The sequence below is a fragment of the Rhinatrema bivittatum genome, chromosome 1, assembly GCF_901001135.1.
Source record: "Rhinatrema bivittatum chromosome 1, aRhiBiv1.1, whole genome shotgun sequence".
Lineage (NCBI taxonomy): Eukaryota > Metazoa > Chordata > Amphibia > Gymnophiona > Rhinatrematidae > Rhinatrema > Rhinatrema bivittatum.
This window is the reverse complement of record NC_042615.1, coordinates 740,331,856-740,355,503: the sequence shown is the minus strand read 5'-3', so window position 1 is coordinate 740,355,503 and position 23,648 is coordinate 740,331,856. Positions and strand designations below refer to the sequence as shown.

The following is a 23,648-nucleotide window of genomic DNA, read 5'->3' as shown; positions in this document are numbered from 1 at the left end:
TAATATATTTGATGTGTAAAAAATGACTTGTTCAATAAAGAGAACAAATGTTCATAACAAAAAAGGCCAAAAAGAAATCACCAGAAGGATGTTAATAGCCTGTTGTAAGTATGTCACAAACTTCTTGATATTCAGCAAAAAAGAGAAATATTGCCATTACTTTATGGGTTTCAGGACAAAATCCTGAATTTGCCAATATGTCAGACTCATGCTGGGATTTTTGTAATGGTACAATACACAAACAATATACATGAAGCCATTAACTTTTCAAGCTGATTAAGTTAAATGTAGTAATGCCTAGGGGAAGAGGGAAAACCACCTGCATGTTGACCTCATGAACTTGAATGGTTTGAATCTGTTCTTCAGAAAATAAACACTCTTCCTAGGAAAATCAGAAAATAGATAACTTATTCAGCCCTAACCTTCCCATCCCATCTGGCAACCCCCAAAATTCTCTGGGCTACCAGCTAATGCTTCCAGTGTTGCTGTCAAAGCAACACTGGAAGCTTCCAGGAGTGGTAGGTATATTCTGTGATCCCATCACTTAGAGGGAATTGGAAGATGCCAGATGGGTTGGGAGAATTAGGTTTGGCAGGGATAGAGTATGAGGAGGGGATCTGGAGGAAGGGTTATTCAGAGAAACTGCAGTGTGGAGAGGGGAGGCAACTATCTGTCCAATAGTACAAAAACCTTTTAAATTATCTTGGGTGGGTGTCTTCAGGCACAAGACTCAACAGTATCATTGGGGTTGGGGATCAGGCCAGTAGGCCCGCTTAACTTGTTTTCTTCTTCAGTCACCACTTAACCAGCTATATCATTTGAATAAAGTTATCTGGGACTTTACCCCAGTGCTGAACCACATCTAGACTTAGCAGAATAACTTATTCGGCTAACTAATTGAAATTAGTCAGATAAGTTATGCTAAGTCAACTCTGCCCTGGAACATCCTGAAATTCCTCCAAATTATCCAGAAATATTTTATCCAGATATCCAAGACATTTAAACCTCGGGGTTTCTCTTGATTACTTAAAAGTTATCTGCATATTCCCCTTTGAATATTAACCTCTGAGGTTTTATATATGGTTAAATTTTAAAGGGAACATGCATGCACCCATAAATGCACAAGCAAAAATATGCCTCATTTTATAAAGTACGCATGTAAAATACTGTTGCTGCACATATTTCTACAGCCTTTAGACATGTAATCTTGGAGAGAGAGAGAGAGAGAGAGACTTTGTATAGAGTCAGTCTGACACTCTATACATATGTACCACTCTAGAGGGGCACTTTGAATCAGGGTGGGTTTTCGGGAGGTGGGTTGGGTTTGGGGGGAATATTGTTACTGACACATTCAGAGGTATTCAAGATATGCATAGTAAAATTAACATCAATAAAGAATTATAGTCCTTATAAGTGATGAAAAGTCTAACAAGAGTTGATTTGTATATTGCAGTGCTAGGTGCATTGCACAAATCTACTCCTTTTCATCACTTATAAGGACTATAATTCTTTTACTGATATCAATTTTACTATGAATACCTCTGAATGTGTCTGTAATAACACCCCCCTAGCCCACCTCCCGAAAACCCACTCCAATTCAAAGTGCCCCTCTAGAATGCTACATATATAGAGAGAGTCTCTTTCACTCTCTCTCGCCTCATGAGGAGCAGTAGCAAAGTTATGCGGCCAACATGCATGCGTTGCCTGCGTAAAATTTGTGGTTACGTGCATCAGTCTTGGACCCGCCCCCCGGAACACCTATCACCTGCACCTTTTCTGCTTCCTTATTCTGGGCGCATGTACATGCATGTCCGTGCACCCTTCCCATTTTCTTAAAATTCGCGTTGCTCACATGCGGCCCACATATGTGCATATGTGGCTGTTTTTAGCGAGCAATGCTTTTAAACTCTACTTCATAATGTTTTAAGATGCAAGCAATTTTAGTTTTAATCCTGTATTATTGCAATATATTAAAGATAACTACAATTTAAAGAGGGGTAATACCGTATAGGAGCAGTTTCCACATTTGTGTTCACAATATGTGATCCTAATAGACTCCTTTACGTATGGAAACGACAGGTAGGTGTAAGGCAAACCAAGATGATACACGAGACGGCCACACCTAAAGAAGAGATTAACAAATTAGTACTAAAGAATAAGAGAATAGCATATCATATGAATACTTAGAACTTCACTGTAAGGATAAATTAACTTCTATTTAATTTCTGTCTTCTTGTATGTGGTCTAATTTTGTTTGTCCGCTTAAGATGCATTAGGCATCTCTTTTGAATTATTTCATTGTTTCTTATTTCTGGTATTTGTTATTGTTCTCCCTCCCATGGTGATTGTGGACTAAACTTCTTGGTGTTAGATCTCATAATGATGCTCTTAATTCTTTTTCCCTTTTTTAGACATTTTCTTGATTTACTTAAATTATGAATCTGTTAGAAAAGTTAAAAATAAAATTATAAAATTAACTTCACTGTAAGGAAAATCCTAACATCTCATGCAATCAGATAAATTTGCACTTTCGGCCTCTGTGTGTTATATAGTTTGTTGTTAGATATAAGAAAGACATTTGGACTCAATATAATTATGGTCTTCTTTCATATTAGTGAGAAACTAGGGGTGTATATTAATCAATTTTAATAATCCTTAGCTCATTAATTTAAAATAGGATTTATTCACAATATTATATAGACCACATTTAAATACAAACTAACAAGCATGTATCATATATACAATTTCTCAACTATATTTACTCATATAAATGTATTCAGAACTTCACCAATTGATCATTTAATTGCATATGAATCCCCCACAATAAAAATCCTTATACATATGTACACATGAAGTTCTTCCACTCACATTAATTCTACATGCATCAATTAAAAAATCAAAACATATTTCAAAATACTAAAAATACCCACATACAGTGTATATTCAATAAGTAAAGCTTCCAATCATGTAAATATTTCTCTTAAAATAGGGTTACAATGATTTGAATAATTTCTACTAGAAATGATTTCACCCCAAAACAGTAAAGAGCATCCAACTTCCAATAAAAGATACTCTTGCTCCAGATCCCAAAGGCTTCCAACATCTGACAGAAGAATACATTTCACTCCCAATCTGGTCTAGGGCCCAAGTTTTGCCTCATATTAAAGAGTTCTTCAGGAGAACAACTATAAATATTAATTCTTCAAATTCCTACCCATTGCTCACATAGGCATCAACTGACAGCACCAAAATCTCCTACTCAATACTCACATTGGCATCAAGTACGGGCTCCAAAACACCATAGACTTGGAAGAAAAAAATCTCTTATACGGAATTGCTCCAATGGCGAAACACATTTCAGTCACATTTCACTTGGACTCTTAATACAAAAATACATTAATGGGTAGTTAAAACATCATGCTAAAGATACGTTGATGTTAAACAATTTTTGTATTAAGAGTCCAAGTGAAATGTGACTGAAATCCTCTCCATCCTGATTCTCCTCCATCACCAAGTGTCAGATAAGCCCCGTCGGTAACATCCCTCTTCCTCCTGATCCCCTCTCCCAAAAATCTCAAGATACATCTCAGCAGCATTACTCTCCCAATCTTTCCCCTTCGCCGAAAATCAAAAAAGTTCCTCAGTGGCTAACTGTAAACAGCTCAACCCACCATCTAACCCCCTCCCTGCCAGAATGGAAACTTAACATTTAGAGGTCCAAGTTAACTTCAGCTGCAGGAAGGAATACAAAGCCCTCCAGCCACCAAGCTCAGAATGTTGCTGCCTAGCAGTGCGTTACTACATATAAAGCCAAAGATAGCTACTTGGTGAAAATAAAAAATTATACAATAGAATGGTTGGTTATTTTAATTGATGGCTCTTTTGGTCAATAGTATTTTTACCTTTGGGTATGCAAATATATAAAAGCGGTGCTGTTGGGGTTAAAGTAAATAAAAATCAAACAGATTGCATACCTTAAACCAATCATAAAAATCAAATAATTATTCTGATTTAAAGTATAAAATAGACTTTGTAATGAAATACAAATATGTAGTTCATTCAGCAGAATTTGGTGACAAATCAAATGAACAGAACCTGAGTACTTTTAATTGCAATCAAAGCTTCTAGATTATTTGTTCCATGTAATGTAATGTTCCATGTAATGTAATGCTACTTGGCAAGTTGAATTGTTTTACTGTAAACCGGTTTGATTTGCATCCAATGCAAGAAGATCGGTATATAAAAAACCAAAAATAAATAAATAAATAAATAAATAAATTATCATATCAATTTTCATTTGACTGCTCTTACATTGCAAAATAATGCTCAAGGCAAGTTTACAATAAGTAAATTCAACAATTTTACAATAAAATAAAAATGTTATAATAAACAAAAGCAATAAAACCAAATAAATAACCTCTACCCTAATCTATAATATTGTACAAAATATTTTATCAACAGTGCATACAATAAAATGAAGTAAAGCCCTGCTTGAACATCCTAGTTTTGATAGCTTTCCTAAAAATGAACAAGTCATCTAGAAACCAAATCTGTCTTGGGAAAGAATTCCTTAATAATAAGATAAAACTGAAGAAAGCCTGTTACAGTCCCGAGCCGTGCCCCGGGACCTGCACTCACCATGCGGCCTGGCCCGGCAGCAAGAACGCCTTCCCTTCGGCCTCCTAGGCCCGAGATGCGGCCCTCCACGGCGTTCTCCCTGCAAGGGAGACGCAGACGCCGATCCGCGGCTGGCCCCACCCCCTAGGCGCACGCGCCGGGGCTGCTGATTTCAAGGGGCCAGCGCAGGAAACAGTGAATAGCTCCTTGCTGACGTCAGACGCTGCCAGGTTATTTAAACCCGGCAGCTGCACCTATACCTCGCCTTGCAACGAGATTCACACAGTCCTCTGTGTCTCTAGTTGCTGCGCAGGACTCCGGTTCGTCTCTGCTGACTCTTGTCTCCTGGCTTCTGACCCGGCTTCGCCTCCTGACTTTTTCAGCTTCCGTTCCTGGTTTTGGTTCGTCCTTTGACTTCTGGCTTTTGACCCGGCTCTGGCCCACGACCCCGTCTTCTGCTTTCGTCCCTGGCTTTGGTTTGGATCTCTGACCTCTGGCTTCTGACCCGGCTTCGCTCTTGGACTTCGACTTTGGTTTCTTCCACTACCTCAGGTATCCGGTACTTGCTGGCCCAGAGGATTCTCCTAAGTCCCTGCGGCTCAGGCTCTCACGGGCTCCTCCCGGGGGGGCCGCGGGCTTCTGAGGGTGAAGACTCTTCAGCTACCTGGGCCCAGCCGACTTCCATCCATCTCTTCGGCCACAGCCCGGATCCATGGTCACATAGGGTCCCACCTAAGTCCAAGAGGTCCGGGTCTCTACGGGCTCCTCCTGGGGGGACCTCAGACTTCCAGTGGTGAAGCCTCTTCCGAGTCTCTCTGTGCCGTCTCCCAGCTGTGATGCTTGCTGTGGGTTCCCACAGTATACCACAGTCTCAGCCGGCCCAAGGGTCCACGATCATAACAAAGCCCTCTTCCCTGTACGTATCAATTTGATCTCAGCTGGGCCAGGTCATATTATTATTTACAATGTAATCCTGGTAACACCTCCTGAAGAATATGTGTGCCAAATTATTACTATTAAACTATGTGAAACATGTCAGAAGGATTGCTCCTTTCACTTAATATTAATTTATTCACTCCTTCACTTATTGCCGATTGGTCCCTTCACTGTCACATGTCAGGGAAAGGACCAATCGCCTTTCAGGAGGCTGTTCTGAAAGGGGATTGGTCCTTTTCACTGTCACATGTCAGTGGAAAGGACCTAATGGAGGCCAGACCTTGGGGGCAGGGAGCTGAGGGCAGGTCAGACAGGGCTCCCAGCACATTTTTCCCTAGTGCATCCCTTTTAGCGCAGCAGGTCATTTGAATATTACATTGGGTCCCCGGGAGAGGTGGTTGGGCGCGTGTTAAGAAAGCGGGTGTTCAACGTTGAGCGCCTGCTTTCTATTTATTTTTTGGGTTTTAGATACCGATGTTCATAAGAACATGTCACATTTCTATGCACCGAGACTGCATTGACCTGTTAATTGTTGAATTATAGATTTTGCAAGATGTTTAAGTATTTTCCTATTCTTAAAAAGTAGTTAATAAAAAGTGGTTGTTGTCTCCCTAGGGTTCACCCTTTCTAGATTGCCAAATATACAGAAGCCCCTTAGTTATAGTTTTATGCTTCTGCCATTACTGAAGCAATGAGAGCTTGAAGAAACACTTTGCATTTGAAGTGATAGCCAGCTAGAGGCAGCGAAGTTTATTTTTTTTATTTTATTTATTATTTTTATATATCTCCTCTTGCCTGCCAAAGTATGCAGTGGCAGGACATCCCTTCCCCCCCCCCCCCCCCCCCCCCCCCCCCCCCCCCCCCCCAATCCTAAAAAACGCATCATCAGTACAAAATTTCCTACAGTAATCATCCCACCAAAATGTGTGGGCTATTTATTGCAGCTTGGTAAACAAAATAATAGCTTAGATGATAACTTTTAAACAGGCGCATAGGCACACATGTACACACGTTCATCAGCCAGCGGCCAGGGACACGGCCATTTCACCCAATATGCACGTATATGCCTGAACGCACGCACATGGGCGCACAATTTTAAGTGCACATGCACCTGTGCGTACAAATGCCGCTTCTTCCGCGTCAGTGGGGGGGGATTTTAAAACCCGCGCGCCGATGCCATTACCAATTTTCCCAGTTTGTTTCCCAGTTCACCCAGGTAAGGGATAGACATACAAACCCCCCTAGTTTAATAGCTTCCCTTCTCCCCTGTTAGCCCCGACCCATAAAACCTTGCCAAACTCTCTATCTTTACTTCTGCTATAGAGAACATGTAAGTAATAAAATAAAGATATGCAGCAGGGAACTGCGGCATGCGCTTGTGCACATAGTAACATACTAATTTCAAGCTGAAATTCAGGAATACCCCACCCATACCAAGCCCATGCCCCACCCCTTTTTTTGGAACTTTTCATTTGTGTGCGTAGCAGGAGGTTTGCATGTACACGGGCGGCTTTTAAAATCCGCTAAGTGCACACCAGCCCAACTTGAGCGCCTATCTCCCAATTTTGATGCGCACTGGGATTTAAAAATGTACCTTTTAGTGTTCATTATCTCCCTATTTACATAGAATTTAAATACTTGAATTCATGGTAAATTTTACTACAGCCATGTTAATGCTAACTATGGTGATTTCAGCTCCACATTAGGGGCTTACTACATAGTACATTTTTTAATATGTGCAGCAATGCTGTCTTGGATGCAATGTCATCTGGCGGCACATGGCTCGGAACCTTCTCAGTATAACAGAGCTCTGCCCATGTGCGGATATTCCCGCGTGATTACCTCAGTCTTCGGTCTTCGGTTGCTTTTTTTCCACATCTCACAGCAGACACAAATCTTCTCACCTCATGTTGTTGAGAGCCAAACGGCACTTTTACTATTTGAAAATGTCAAAAAAAGCCCTGGGATCTAAATATTGTTCCTGCAGGCACATCATGTCCACAACCAAATGACAAAATTATTGTTGTTCATGTCTGGGCTTAGAGCACAATCAGGCTATATGTAAGGACTGCGACCACATGTCCCCATAGGCCAGAAGACAGAGGGCCAAAAGGATCGCAAGGCTGCAGGAGACAGAAGCAGGATCTTCCCCATCAGGAAGTTATACGCCTTCACCCCAACATTCAGTTCATTTATCACCGGGCCCCAAGCCTCAACATCCAATCCCACAAAAGAGAACTTCTTGAGTAGGCCTAAAATCAATGGTGCAGCACAAGCAAAAAGCAAGCACTCCAAGACTATCGAAGCCAAATCCCAGAATGATCAAGGTAGTTCTTCAGGCCAAAAATGTCCTCGCAAAATAAATCTGCGTCGGCACAAGTGAAAGCGACGCACTTGTCGGGCGTACACCCAAAAAAAGTGTCAGAGTCCCATGCAGTTGACACAACCACACTTGACACACCTCAACACAGTGCACACGAGCCGCACCATGAAGTGTCTTATGACACAGATAGCGCCATGGATGCACGGCGCAATGCCAGCAAAGCAGAGCAGCCACACATGAAGCATGTGCCAACACAAGCACAGGCCAAGCAAAACCGGCGAAGGTTCCACACAACGCAGATCTACTGCACCTAGAGCAGTCAAAGTTCCTGAAACCACCCAGGGGAAAAATCTATGCATTTGACGCAGGAGGGACAATCATGGCCCACTTCTCAGTCCTGTGATCACCACCATTCTAATTCAATTTCAGCTCTGTGGGAATTGCAGAGAGGTAGACCATCACCGAACCTAGAGGTATCGGTCGACGTAGAACCCATCTTGGAAACTTAATCACCCAGACCATGATCTTCCCTGGTGAAATCGCCTTCAGTTATTTCACCGGGTTAATCACAAAATGGTCTTCAAGTATACTCTGGATTATCAACAGCATCTAGACGAAGACAGGAATATCCTTAACTTCAAGAAACATTATTCTACTGTAACAAAATGGACTTTGAAGAGCCTGAGTCCGTAGGCCTCTACACTCCCCAACTTCAGATACACATCTATTTATTTATTTTATTTATTTATTGTTTTTGTTATACCGAGTTTCATGATAGGCATCACATCAACCCGGTTTACAAATAACAAGGAGTGTAAAGCATAACGTAACGTAAAAAACAATATTTTCAATAAGAACCTTGAACTTTAAATACAGTGAATCAGAAAAAGGGAGAGGGAAAGTTACAAAAAACAAAAAACAAGCTGCCATACCACCATCACATTCATATAAGAGGTAGCATTCTTCCTCATCAACATAAAAGCTACAGAGAGGAAAACCTGCCCAGTTTCTCTGAGGTGGAGTTCAGCTGAAGTGATGCAGCAAATCTCGGCTATATTGAAGGGATTTTTCTCAGCCTGGCATCCAAATGTCAGCCCACCAAGTTTCCAACATCTCTTACCAGACTTAGATACTGAGGAAAGGGATCAAGAGGGTGCTCAACTTGGAGCAGGCAGCCCAAGGAGCCTTCATTCACCAGAGATTTCTCCTACTCCAGCAGAAGATCCAGATAGAGAGAACTCACCTCTCTCCTATCATTCTCCACCTAAGTCACCGACTTCTTCCACAGATCTTCCCTTAGATGAACCAGAGGACCCTCCGGAATATACATCTCCCCCAGAGGATTTAACACATTCCAAATTTGTGGAGAAGATGGGAACCAGATTAAATGTTGAGATTAGGAAAATCCCAGATCCCCACAAAGAGGTCTTTGGGATACTGAAGATTTTGGATATTTCGCCCGAACCAGCAGCCTTTCCATCACATGCTGTCTCAGACTCAGTTCTCCTCAAATCTTGGCGTCCCCTCAGACCAATTTGCTAGTAGCCAGAAAGTTAGACTTGAAGTTTCGCCTCAAAAAGTGTCAATGTCATGGCCCAGTTAATCTACACGTATTTGTCGTGGTAGAATTGGCATGAAAAGAGCGAAAAAGTGAAAACTTCATGTGAACTCCCCTCTGGTAGAAACAACAAGAAAATCTTCCAGTGCTCCATGCTAATCTCCTGCATTCAGCAGCATCAGTTTTACATGGGGCAAGTCATATATGAGTGCTTGCAACAACTCAAACCCTTTGTATACTCTGACCCTGGCGAACAAATAACACCTCAGCCACTACAGGACCTAGAAGAAGGAATTCGACATCTGCTACGTTCGATTTATGAAGTGTTTGAAACAACAACAAGTAAATTTACTTCTTCTGTAGCGGCACGTAGAACCACTTGGTTATGAGCAAGTGCAATTAGGGAGGATGTCCACAAAACACTCACAGATCTCCCCTGCTTAGGGGACAACTTGTTTGGGAACAAACTCCGTGAGACAGTGGTGCAGATAAAGAAGCTGAATGTGGTGGTGCAGTCCCTCATGCTGCAATCAGACCAGCCTGCCCAATTCAAGCGATTATTCCCGCAATACAAGAAATCCTACTACCAGCATAAGCCCTACAAACAGTACACCCACATCTATCAGGAACCCCGCCCACAACCTCCACAACCTTCGGAAAGTGGACATCCATGGGACCGTAGACCTCAGAAACTTCAACAGCAGACAAACTCTAAAAAACCAACAAGGATTTTTAAGAGTCCAGGCCACAGCCACAGGCTCCAGTCGGGGGCAGAGTCACCAATCACTTTTCAGCTTGGGCCCAAATAACTACCAGTCAATGGGTTCTGAAGATAATTTGGCATGGCTATCACCTTCAGTTTAACAATTTACTGAGTTTGCCTCATGCAGCACCATCAACAAAACAGCTTGAATTCCTCTCTTGAACCTGTAAGCACAAAAGCTTTTAAAGCTAAAAGCCATTCAATGCATTCCACCTTCTTACAGCAGCAAGGGATTATATTTACAGTACATCCTCATTCCCAAATATAAGGGATATCTTCACCCAATTCTAGATCTCCGTCCTCTCAACAAAACACTGAAAAGAGAGAAATTCAAGATGACAATTCTGAAGTCCATTTTGCCCTTCATACAGCCAGGTGATTGGATGTGTTCACTCAAACTGAAAGATGTATATGCCCATATTCCAATTCACTGTTCCTGCTGGCAGTACCTTTGCTTCCAGGTTGTCAGTGCACATTACCAGTATAAAGTACTCCCCTTTGGACTCTCCTCTGCCCTGGGAATTTTCACAAAGTGCTTAGCAGTGGCAGTGGCGCATCTTCACTGAAAGGGGTTATGAATCTTCCCCTAACTGGACGACTGGCTGATAGTTTCCCCGAATCCCACAGATCTATACAAGGACCTTTGGATCGCGGTCCAATCCTTAGAAATGCTAGGACTCCTCATAAATTATGAGAAGCCAATCTTCCAATCAACAAGAGTATTGCAATTCATAGGGACAAGGATAAACTCCTAGCAAGAAAGGGCGTTCCTGCCCGTTGACAGAATGAAACGCCTACACCTCCTAGCTTTACATTTATGAAGCAAATCCAGGACAATGGCATACAAATTACTAATATTATTAGGCCATATGGCAGAGGTTATTAACATAGGGCTGGATTTTAAGAAATATGCGAGGGAGTAGATTTGTGCGCGCAACCCGGCGCACACAAATCTACACCCGATTTTATAACATGCGCGCGCAGCTGCGCACATGTTATAAAATCCGGGTCGGCGTGCACAAGGGGGTGCACACTTGTGCACCTTGCACGCGCCGAGCCCTAGGGGAGCCCCGATGGCTTTCCACATTCCCTCCGAGGCCGCTCTGAAATCAGAGCGGCCTCAGAGGGAACTTTCCTTCCGCTCCCCCCACCTTCCCCCACCTTCCCCTCCCTTCCCCTATCTAACTCGCCTTCCGCTCCCCCCACCTTCCCCTCCCTTCCCCTATCTAACTCGCCTCCAGCCCTACCTAAATCCCCCCCTACCTTTATTTTCTTATTTACATCTACCTCTGGCAGGCGTAACTTGCGCGCGCTGGCCGGCTGTCGGCGCACGATCCTTCGGCATGGCCGCTGTGCCGGAGGCCTCGGTCCCGCCCCTGGACCAGTGCCCCGCCCATGTCCCCGCCCCCTTCCTGCCCCTTTTTCAAAGCCCCGGGACATACGCGCGTCCCGGGGCTTGCACGCGTCGCCTGGCCTATGCAAAATAGCCTTGGCACGCATAACCCCCCTGCATGCATAAATCCAGCTGGATTTACACGCGCAGGGCTTTTAAAATCTGGCCCATAGTGTATTTCACTTGTCTACACATGCGCAGGTTACAATGGGACTTAAAGCGACAATGGTCTCAGATGTCCCAACTACTTTCCACCAAAAGCTTTATTACGCCTTCAATGAAAAATGACTTAACTTGGTGGCTAAAACTGAAAGTGCTAATAGAGAGGCAGCCCCCTATGACCTCCTTCACACCAGTTAATTCTAACCATGGATGCTTCCACCACAGGGTGAGGAGCTCATCTCCTCCATTACCAAATAAGATCAAGCAAGTAACAGGATAACTAGTAATTTAGTGTAAACAATCAGAACAATAGAACAAGTGAATGAACTGTGGTACTAAAACGCTCTTGCATGACTACCCCTGATCAACGTAAAGATGCTTCCGGTGCCTGTAATGAAATTCCTTGAGAGCCATGCAGAGAGACTAACGATTCCTCTAAGAAGGAGAAAACAGGAAAAAATTTGAGCGGACAGACAAGACGGGAGGGCATCTGTACTGATCCGTGATACTGATGAAGCAAGAGGGTAGGTTGTCTAAGAACGCCGTGTGGGCAAGAATATGGATTAGACACCAAAAATAGTCCAAACGTTTCTTTATTTGAGTGGAGACAAGAATTCATACAAACGCCCGACTCGGGCCGAGTTTCGCCCCGCTTGGGGCTGCCTCAGACCGTGCACATCTATACAGACAGCTGAACTACCATACATTTGATGTTTAACATAAAGAATACAATTTTATTAAAAGAGAACATCTACTCACAGCCCCTGAGGCAGCCCCAAGTGGGGCGAAACTCGGCCCAAGTCGGGCGTTTGTATGAATTCTTGTCTCCACTCAAATAAAGAAACGTTTGGACTATTTTTGGTGTCTGATCCGTGATACTACAGGAACGAAAATTAACAGGTAAGAACTAATTTTCCTTTTCCTGTACGTACCTGGATCAGTCCAGACCATGGGATGTTCCGAAGCTTCCCTATAAAGGGTGGGACCCAGGCAATCCCGCTCGAAGCACCTGACGACCAAAGGAACCAAAAGCTGGTGCCTGAACGTCAAGGCGGTAGTAACGAGCAAAAGTGTGCATGTAGCCGCCCTGCATATTTCCTGCGGAGAGACTGACTGGCTCTCCGCCCAAGAGGCAGCTTGAGAACGCAAGGAATGGCCTTTCAAACCTTCCGGGACCGCCCGGCCCTTGCAGATATAGGCTGAAGAAATTGCCCCCTTCAACCAGCGAGCGATCGTAGTCTTAGAAGCTTGTTTATCCCTATTTGGACCATTCCACAGGTCAAAGAGGTGATCCGAGATCCGGAAGTCATTGGTAACCTCAAGATAACGCAACAAGGTGCGTTTAACATCAAGATGGCGAAGATCACCGCCACCGGACACCGCTCAATGGTGCCCAGAAGGGAACCGAGAGCCGAAACCTGTACCCGCAAAGAGCTGACAGAAAGACCCTTGGAGAGTCCCCGTTGCAGGAAGGTGAGAACTACAGCGACCGAAGGAGAATGCGCCGAAACACCCAACTCCTCGCAGGCATTTTCAAAAACCTTCCAGACCCGGACATAGGCCAGAGATGTAGACTGCTTGCGAGCCCTGAGCAGGGTGGCAATAACCTCTTCCTTGTAACCTTTTTGCCTCAAATGTCACCGTTCAAAAGCCATGCTGCTAGACAGAAGCAAGCCGCCTGGTCAAAAAATACGGGACCCTGCCGAAGAAGATGGGGCAGGTGACCGAGGCAAAGAAGACCGTCCGTAGCTAGATTCATCAGATCCGCGAACCACGGCCTGTGGGGTCACTCAGGGGCCACGAGAATGACTGGACCGCGATGGAGCTCTATTCTCCGGAGAATCTTCCCTACTAACGGCCATGGTAGAAACACGTAGAGGAGGACGTCGGGAGGCCAAGGAAGAGCCAGCGCGTCCACTCCCTCCGAGCAATGCTCCCTCCACCGGCTGAAGAACCGGGGAGCCTTGGCATTGTCCAATGTCGCCATGAGATCCAGGTGAGGGGGGGACCCCACCTGTGAACAATTAGATCCATTGCCGTGTCTGACAACTCCCACTCGCCGGGGTCGAGATGTTGACGACTGAGGAAGTCGGCTTGAACATTCTCCTTGCCCGCTATGTGGGAGGCAGCCAGACGATCCAAATGCCTCTCCGCCCAGAGAAAGAACTTGCAGGCTTCTAGCACCATCAGACGACTCCAAGTACCCCCCTGTCGATTGATGTAGGCCACGGTGGTGAAGTTGTCCGACAGAACTCGAACCGCCTTGTGGCGGATCAGGGGAAGAAAAAACTTGAGGGCCAGGTGCACTGCACGGGCCTCCAGGCGATTGATGTGCCAACGGGACTGGAGCGGGGACCAATAACGCTGAGTCACCTGAGATTGGCAGATGGCCCCACATCCGGAGAGGCTGGCATCCGTCATGACTATGACTCACGAGGGAGTCAGGAGAGGCATCCCCTTGAGGAGGTGCGTCGGCAAGAGCCACCACTATATGTCGGCAATGGTAGAGCCGGAAAGAGGCAGGACCTCCTGGTACTGCTCAGACACCGGTTTCCAGCGGGATAACAACGCTTTCTGAAAGGGACGCATATGCGCAAATGCCCAGGGGACCAGGTCGATCGTGGAAACCATGGTCCTCAGGACCTACAGGTAATCCCAAGCCGTGGGAAGCGGTAGGGAAACAAAATTGTCCACTTGATCGATCAGCTTGAGTGCCCGCGAGTCCAGGAGAAAAACTTTCCCGACCTGAGTGTCGAAGCGAGCTCCCAGAAATTCCAGAACCTGAGAGGGCTGAAGATTGCTTTTGGGAGTAGTTGATTATCCAGCCAAGCGAAATGAGGAGGACTAGCACTCTGTCGAATGTGCGCGCGCATAGGACGGTGGATTTGGCCCTTACCAGCCAGTCGTCCAGATAAGGATGGACTAAGATTCCGTCCCAGCGGAGTGCAGCCACCACGACTACCATGATCTTGGTAAAGGTGCGGGGAGCGGTGGCAAGACGGAAGGGAAAAGCCCGGAACTGAAAGTGCTGGCCCAGGATGTGAAAATGAAGAAACTTTTGATGTTCTTGCAGAATTGGAATGTGCAGATAAGCCTCCGTCAGGTCGAGGGATGCTAGAAACTCGCTGGGGCGGACCGCTGTGATCACCGCCCGCAGGGTCTCCATTTTGAAATGGGGAACCCTGAGGGCCCAGTTGACCCTTTTGAGATCCAGGATTGGATGGAAAGAATTGTCTTTCTTGGGAAAGACGAAGTAAATGGAATACTGGCCGGCGCCCTGTTCTGGTACTGGCACCGGAATGATCGCCCCCAGTTCCTGGAGCCTGACCAGGGTTTGACAGACTGTGGGCCTCTTGGACCGGCTGCAAGGGGAAACGAGATACAGATCCGAGAGGTCCCGGACAAACTCTAACGCGTAACCGTGTTCTATCACCTCGAGGACCCAGTGATCGGATGTGATTTTGGCCCACTCCTCGCGAAACAGAGAAAGACGCCCACCTAAGTTTCGTGCAGAGGAATGGACCCGCCGGATCTCATTGGGGAGCGGACTTGGTGGCCGGGTGTTGCTGGTGGCCATCCCGGAAGCCTCGACGGCCCCGAAAGGAATGAGACCACGACTGGGACCTGGACACGCCGCCTCTAGAAAAAGAACCCCGCACCCTGTTGCCATACCGGCGTTGCCCCCTAAAGCGAATATGAGTCGGGAAGAAAGACTTCGACTCTTTGGGGCGGTCTTCCGGCAGCTTATGAACCTTGTTCTCGCCCAAGGATTTAATAAGCTGTTCCAGGTCCTCACCAAAAAGCAACTGGCCATAAAGGGAAGAGTGCCCAGTTGAGCCTTCGATGAAGCGTCCGCAGACCAATTGCGTAGCCAGGGGAGGCGTCTGGCCGAAACTGCGGAAACCATAGCCTTTGCCTGGACGCGAAGCAAGTCATAAAGGGCATCCGCGCCATATGCGATGGCGCCCTCCAAACGTTCCGCCTTCTCTGCCTCTGCAGACGGGAGGTCCTGGGTGCTGAGTAATTGTTGCATCCACCTAAGACTTGCCCGCTGCATGAGACTGCTGCAGATTGTTGCCCGGACCCCAAGAGGAAGGACCTAAAAAATCCGCTTCAAATAAATTTCAAGCTTGCGGTCCTGAACATCCCGCAACGCCGTGGCATCCACCACCGGGATGGTGGTATGCTTCGTTACCGCGGTGACCGAAGAGTCCACCTTCGGAATTTTCAACATGTCCAGGCAGTCCTCTGGAAGCGGGTAGAGCTTGTCCATAGCCCTTCCAACCCGGAGGCCCATCTCAGGGGCTTCCCATTCCCGCAGGAGGAGCAGTCGGTGCATAGGATGGAATGGGAATGTATGCAGTAGTGCCCCAAGTCCCGCCAGGACCGGGTCCGCATTTGGAGTCATCGCTGCCGCCACAGAATCATCCGGCAGGGCATCAATTCCTAATTCCTGGAGCACAAAAGGAATGAGAGGTTCCAGTTCCTCACGCTGGAATAAATGTAGGACGCAGGGATCATTGCTCTCGAGCGGGGGAGCCTGAGCCGAGGCCTCCCCATCTACTTCATCAAAAGGGTCCACGGGGGGCTGTGGGGGGTCCACCGGGATGGGGGGATTCCCAGGACCACCCGCACAGAGCCTTGTGGTCAGGAACCGCGGCGGGAGCCGGCACGGGCATCCGAAGAATTTTCGGAAGGGGGGGAACCGGTAGGGGGGATCCACCTCGCTCTGTAGGCTAGCCAAATATGATTCGTGCAGTAGCAGCACAAAATCCAATGAAAAACGGGCCCGGGACGAATTTTCTGAGGTGGGAGGGGGGGCGAGGGGGGTGAGGTGGGGTCCATGTCACCCCCCCCCGAGAACGCACCGGGCTCAAATCTGGGGGTAAAAGTGGTAAATTCTGCTCCCCTGCCCCAGGAGAAGCAGATCCTGCATCCTCCAAAATACCCAAAATGGCCGCCGTTCCCGCGGTTTCTCGGGACGGGAATGGCCTGGCCATGCGTCGGAGAGCCCGACCCGGGCTTGAGTAATCTGTGCCGCCGTGGAGGAGCCCTCCCCACCCGGGAGGCATCGGGAGCACACCCCATCGCGGGTGAGCCGGGAGGCCAGCTCTCCACAGGCCAGGCACAGGTTAGAGCGCGGCATGAAGAAATGTAGGCAGCCGCAATACACAGAAAAAAACAGCTGATAGGGGAGTCCCAGAGGAGAGGAGCAGGAGATCGAACCCCGCTCCCTCCTACCAATAAAAATCTTGCTGCCTTTATTATTTATTTTATTTTTTTAACTTGCACAAGCAAAGAATAAAAGTTGACTGCTTCCTTTCTTATAGTTTTATTTATTTATTTATTTATTTATTTATTTTTTTTATTTTTACAGACAGTCACAGGGGAATTCGCATCCCTGAAAGAGCACCCGAGGAATGGGCATCTCGGAGCAAGGCAGCAGACTAAGGGACAGTGACTGGCACCACCAGTATCACTGACAAAAAGGTCACCGGGAAGGGAACCTAGGCTGAACAATCAAGGGGCCAAGCCTCCCTAGGAACCCCAAGAGTGAGGGAGACAGGACTGTCTCCCTGACACAGTAAGTAAAAATGACAGAAATTTACAGGTACTTTTTTTTCTTTTTTTTTTTTTTTTTACAAGAAATCAGATGAAAACAATACTCGCTTGAGCTTGCCCCAGAGAAAAGAATCAAGAAGAAACCCCGAGGGGAACAAAGGGCAAGCTAACAGGGAACCACAGGGTGAGCTGTTCCACCTGCTGGAGACAGACAAATACTGAAGGGCTGCAGGCTAGGCTCTGTCCTCATATAGGATCCCCTTTTCAGGTTTGGTCTGTCTCCACCTGCTGGAAAGGAGGCTTAACCCATGGTCTGGACTGATTCGGGTACATACAGGGAAAGTGTGTTTTTTGTTTGTATTTTCATTCTGCTTTTTAATTGATAGGGATAAATTAGAATTTTTTAGCTCAGGTGAGTTTTTAGTTTCAGGCACTTGGGCTACTTTTCTTATTATTGGAACCTCACTGTTGGGATGCCCTAATTCTAATGCGTCATTAGAACTCAAGAACACAGGAAGTCTAAACAACTTTTTGTCTCTTATAATCCTAACAAACTGGGAATTTGTCTCCAAGAGAAGTCTAGCCAACTGGTTGGCTCTCCGCTTCAACGGCAGGAGAGAAGAAAAACAACCAATAGGGGCTGTATGACATAGTCTGGGTAAAGGGAATAAACATGGGTGTAGCTTGCTTATTGCAGCAGTTACTACCCCTACTACCCCTAACTAATCAAGCTAGGTATTTCACTTGGATGCAGCTCCATCACTGCTCTCTACATTAATTGTGGGGGTGGAAGGGAAATAGAACCAAGAGTTAAGAGAAAATGATAAGTATGAGAGAAAAAAATGTGTGAAGCTTGCTGGGCAGACTGGATGGGCCGTTTGGTCTTCTTCTGCCGTCATTTCTATGTTTCTATGTTTCTATGTTAACAAATTGTATACATTTAGTGTTATGCCTCAGCTTCCCTTCCCCTTTCGAGAACAGTAAAGGTGCATCAGATACGAGCAATCACAGCATCCTTGGCAATCCAGAAAGACATTCTTATAGAGGCTATCTGCAAAGCCGCAACATGGTCCTCTATACATACTTTCACATCTCACTATTGCCTGGACAGACTTTCGTAGTCTGATAGTTCCGTGGGCAGGGCAGGGCTAACTACGCTAGGAGACAGGGGCTAGATGCTGCCACCTAGTGACCAGGTTGCAAAATTATAAATAACTAAATATATATAAATCATAAGAATGAATAAGAAGAGGTAATACAAGCCTTCCTCTGGAAGTAACAGCCCTCATCTTGGGACTTCCCAAGACAGCAAAAGAAAGTTAGTTAAGAAGACTAAAAGCAGGCAATCGGGCATAAGATTTAAAAGCGGTTTCAGAAAGGTGGCTCTTTAGATGGGATTTAAACCCAGCGAGAGAGGGAGCTTGGTGCACCAGTTCAGAAGACTAGTCCAATCTCATGGCGCAGCCTGGTGGAAAGCACAGAATCGGGAATTGGTTGTAGAGATAGGAGTGACTTGTCTGATAAGCGGAGTGCATGAGGAGGGGTGTAGAGAGAGATAAGAGAGAAGGGAGGTAATGAGGAGCTGCATAGTGAAGCATTTGTAGGTAAACGAGGTTTAACGTAATTGCCACAGCCCTATTTTTTAATCACTAATCCTCATTAACGTTAGCACAAGTTACTGCACTTAAGTAAATAGCCCTCTAAATTATTAATTTGATAACATTAAAATAAAACAGCATGCATACATTATGTAATAATTCTTTTTTTCATTTAAAATTATTTGAAATTTAAATTGAAATTCTTTTCCAATACAGCTGTGACTGTAGCCCCAGTATATTTAACAAAGTAGACTCTGGTCCTTAAAAGCATATCCCTAAAAAAAAAAAAAATCTGTTACTCTGTAAGGAGCCACCAGCATTTGTGTTGTCATAACTCCAATGATTGATGTAATTAAAAAAAAGGAAGATATTAATTGTCATAGGCTGAGATATACTGTGCAATGTTCAGGAAAGCAGTGCTACATGGAGTCAGCATCTAAAGATATGGAAATAAATATTTCACATATTTTCTGAATTACATACCTGTCATATATAAGAAAATCATCCTTGTTTCCATGTAGCAGTCTCCAGATGTCAGGTTTGTCTTCATCCTGCTGGTACACAGGAATGTGTTCGGACACCTGCTCTTTCAAGAGGTGATATTTCAGTTGAGAAGGCTTTCCTTGGTGATTAACAATTATATATGAGATGTTCACCAATCCATTGTTCTCCAGTTCTATCCGCAGATCTTCCAGTCTAATGCATAATACAATTATATATAATTATTACCTAGTTACAGCGGATATTGATTTTATACTCAACAGAAGGAACTTCAATCTGTGAACCCTTGTGTTTTACATAGATATAACAAGTCTTAGACAATTGAACTATCCCTCCAGCTTTTTAAGCAATAGCACTAGAACAGTGGTTCTCAACCTTTCTAATGCCGTGACCCCGCAATACAGTTCCTCATGTTGTGGTGACCCCTCGCCCTGCCCTCGCCCCGCGAGGGCGGGGTGAGGGCGGGGCGAGGGTGGGGCTTTGGTCATATGGGGCGGGGTTATGGATGGGGTTGGATTTTAGTGCATACTTATTTATTATGACATTTATAAACAGAACCACCATTCCTCATAAAACAATAAAATTAAACATAAAGCATCAGTTATAATAGTAAAACCATACTAATAAAAGAATATTTTAAAATTACTGATAAATAGAATTTCTATTAATTAAAATCATATACATTTTATAATTTCCCAAACACCAATAAAATATTTCAAAACAGCACATATATCAAATAACACACAATAATTAAAACTAATAAGGATTTTAAAAAGCCCCTGCTGTCCATACATGGGAGCTCTTGATTTCCAGTCACCCTGATATTGTCGAGGATTAGGAGGTTATCCTCTCTCTCTCACACATACTCACATGTCCATTCTCTCTCACACATACACTGTCACATACATACACATTCATGCTCTTATACCCACCATAACCTCTCACTCTCACAGACACTGATACACTCTCAGGGTGTAAGACACTCTCTCCCCCCCCCCCCCCCCCCCCCACACACACTCTTACTCCCCTGGATTTTCTCATACACACTCATGCTCTCACTCTTACTGGCTCCCTCACAACCTCAGAGCCTCTCAGATAAAACTCTATGCAGCAGAAATAATGCTGAATGTTGAGAATTGTGTTATGCAGACTAATCTGGAAAATGCACTAATTTCTACATGAGTCATAATGAATCAGTCCTCAGCTGCAGGCTTCAATTGATTATCCTGGCTCCCTTAATGTTTGCCAAATACAGTTCATGTGTAACAGCAATCCTAATTCTCCACCAGATCAAGCTGATTTCACATCCCACTTCATACTTTGTCACCTCCAGCTGAGTCAAACAATTAATCTAATTACTGCCACGTGGCTATTGGGGAGGCGCTGATTGCTGCTATTGGCACTGAAGCCCATTCTGCTGCCTCCTTTGTGCAGGCCCCGTGGGTTTCCACTTCCTCCATGTTGATCTCGTACATTGTGAGATCCGCCATAGAGAAAGTGCTACTCTTGCACATTCCCAAAGATTACATGTACCAATCAGTAAAAAGTAATTTATTTTTTTTTTACATCTGCTTCCCTTTCTTATTTTTTTGCCATTTCCTTTTATATTGCCTTTTTTTTCTATTTCTTTTCTCTCCACCTATCTTCTTCCCTCAAACACACAGTCAGGTTCTCATTCTCACGTGCATTTCTCTCTCACACACACATACACACACAGGCTCTCACTGTCACATGCTCTCTCTCTCATGCAGTCATTCCTACACACAGTCTCTCACTGGCACAGGCTGTCTGAGTCTCACACACAAGCTCTCTCACACCCCCACATGCTGCCTTGCTCAAGCACAGGCTCTCACTCTAACATGCTGTCTCTTTCACACACACAGAGGCTCTCACATGCTGTCTCTGCAAACACACACAGTCTCTCAACTCACTCTCACACACAATCTCTCAACTCATCTCATACTCGCACACACCTCTCTCTCACCTCTGGGCCTCTTCTTTACGGGTTGCCACAGGATGGGCTCTGCAGCGGCCCTAGTCTTCCCGGCCCCGCTGCTCCTCTTCTGCACGCGGCTGAAGCACCTCTTCTACCCACGCGGCTGACGCGCCTCCTCCTTCCTGCCCGTGTGGCTCCGGCAACATTTGTCTTCCGGGGCAGGGCGGGCAGGAAGGAAGTAGGAGGAGCACCTGCAGTGGCTGATACACCTCCTTCCTGCCTGCGCGGCTCCAGCCACATACTTTACTGCGACGCGCTAGCTTTTTGGGCCATGTCTCTTCCAGTGGCATAGCCAGAATTGATTTTTTGGGTGGGCACAAGGTTAACATGGGTGGGCTGTAGGCATGCAGGTCTACTAGTTGTTTTTTTTACTGATAAATAATGCCAAATTATGCAGCATAGCATTCACATCTACGCCTAAGTATGAGGTTTACTTAATGATACAAACATAATTCACGGTGATTTGTGGTACTTTAGCCTTCTTATTATTACGATTTTATACACGGCTCCTACCTGTCCATAAATTTTGAGAGAGAGGTTGTGTTGCTTATATTTAAATTGCTAACATCTCAAAATATAGATATATATTTTTACCTTTGTTGTCTGATCTTTGTATTTTTCTAATCAGTTGGTCCTGGTCTCTTTTTCCCATTTTTTCCCTTATAGCTCATTTCCTAATTCCTTTTCAGTGTCTTTCTTCTATTACTGTCTTCTTCCCTTCCACACACACACACACACATACACGCTTTCTCTCACAGACTCCCTCTCACACACTCAAGCTGTCACTCTCATATGCTCTCCCCCCCCCACCCCCCAACAAGCTCACATTCTTTGCAGACACACATACAAGTTCTCACTTTCTCACCCCTCCCCAGGCTTATATTCTTATGCACACACAGACACACATCCAGGCACCCATTCTCACCCACACACATAAACCCAGACTCCCATTCTCACCCACAAACCCATGCTCCCAGTCTCATCCACACATATTCAAGCTCCCATTCTCATCCATACATATACACATTTAAGGTCCTATTCTCACCCACACATACACACATTCAAGCACCCATTCTTATCCACATATTCAAGCTTCCATTCTCACCCACCCACACAAACCCAGGCTCTCATTCTCACCCATATATACACACATTCAAGCTCCCATTCTCACCCACCCACAAACCCAGGCTCCCATTCTCAACCACACATACACACATTCGAGCTCCCATTCACCCACATATTCAAGCTTCCATTCTCACCCACATACACACCCAGGCTCCAGTTTTCACCCACACACACTCCCATTCTCATCCACACATACACATTCAAGCACGTGCACAGCTTCCGCTTTCTCCCCCAGAGCAGGAAGATCAGCTGCCTCTCCTGCTGCCACCGGACTCCTGCTATCTTCGGACGTCGGGCCGTACAGCCCGCCGAACTTCCTGTCGGGGGGGGGGGGGAGCGGAAGCGCAGCGCACAACGTACGCTTCCTCCCTCCCCCCCCCCAAGCAGGAAGATCGGCAGGCAGTACGGCCCGACGCCCGAAGATAGCAGGAGGCCGGTGGCAGCAGGAGAGGCAGCTGATCTTCCTGCTTTGGGGGAGAAAGCGGAAGCTGTGCGCGGCGCTTCCGCTCCCCCAAACAGGAAAATCGGCGGGCCGTTTGGCCCGAAGATAGCAGGAGAACGGGTGGCAGCAGGAGAGGCAGCTGATCTTCCTGCATTGGGGGGAGGAAGCGGAAGCTGCGCATGCGCTTCCGCTCCCCCCCGAACAGGAAGACCGGTTGGCCATACGGCCGCAGCAGCGCTTCCCCATGTGTGCCGTGATGGCGCGCGAGGCGTGGGTTCTCTTGTTCGCTGTCGCGGGGATGGGATCCCGCGACAGCCTTGCAGTTCCGGTGCCAGTTGGGTGGGCACCTGCCCACCCGTGGCTACGCCACTGGCCTCTTCCCTTTTGGGGTTGGAGGAGGCAGGTCTCCAGCTTCGCCCCGCCTCCGGCAGCAGCCGCGGCACCACGGACCGGCAAAAAACCCCAATGGCCCGGTACTGGTCCGTGGACCGGTGGTTGGGGACCTGCTTTAGGCGACCCCTGTGTTTTGGTCGTTCGACCCCCGCCGGGGTCGCGACCCACAGGTTGAGAACCGCTGCACTAGAACAAGCAAAATAAATAAAAACAATAAGGTTTGCCAGATTTATTGTTGTTGGAGGGCAAAGAATGTGGAAATAAAATGAGAAGCAAGAC

General features: G+C 46.1%; 1 protein-coding gene and 1 long non-coding RNA gene across 2 annotated transcripts in view; one reads left to right on the top strand and one right to left on the bottom strand.

Moving 5' to 3' along the window:
• Window positions 1-23,648, bottom strand: part of LOC115076468 (selenoprotein P-like) — a 39,195-nt gene that overhangs the window by 3,594 nt on the left and 11,953 nt on the right. Inside the window, exons 3-4 of the mRNA XM_029577983.1 lie at window positions 19,396-19,608; window positions 2,005-2,122 (exon numbers count right to left, since the gene is read on the bottom strand). Coding sequence (XP_029433843.1) covers window positions 2,005-2,122; window positions 19,396-19,608 — 331 coding nt within the window. The remainder of the gene's footprint in view (window positions 1-2,004; window positions 2,123-19,395; window positions 19,609-23,648) is intronic.
• The window catches only part of LOC115076497, a 35,296-nt gene that overhangs the window by 5,568 nt on the left and 6,080 nt on the right, over window positions 1-23,648 (top strand). Inside the window, exon 3 of the long non-coding RNA XR_003852778.1 lies at window positions 17,130-17,336. This is a non-coding gene — a long non-coding RNA (uncharacterized LOC115076497). The remainder of the gene's footprint in view (window positions 1-17,129; window positions 17,337-23,648) is intronic.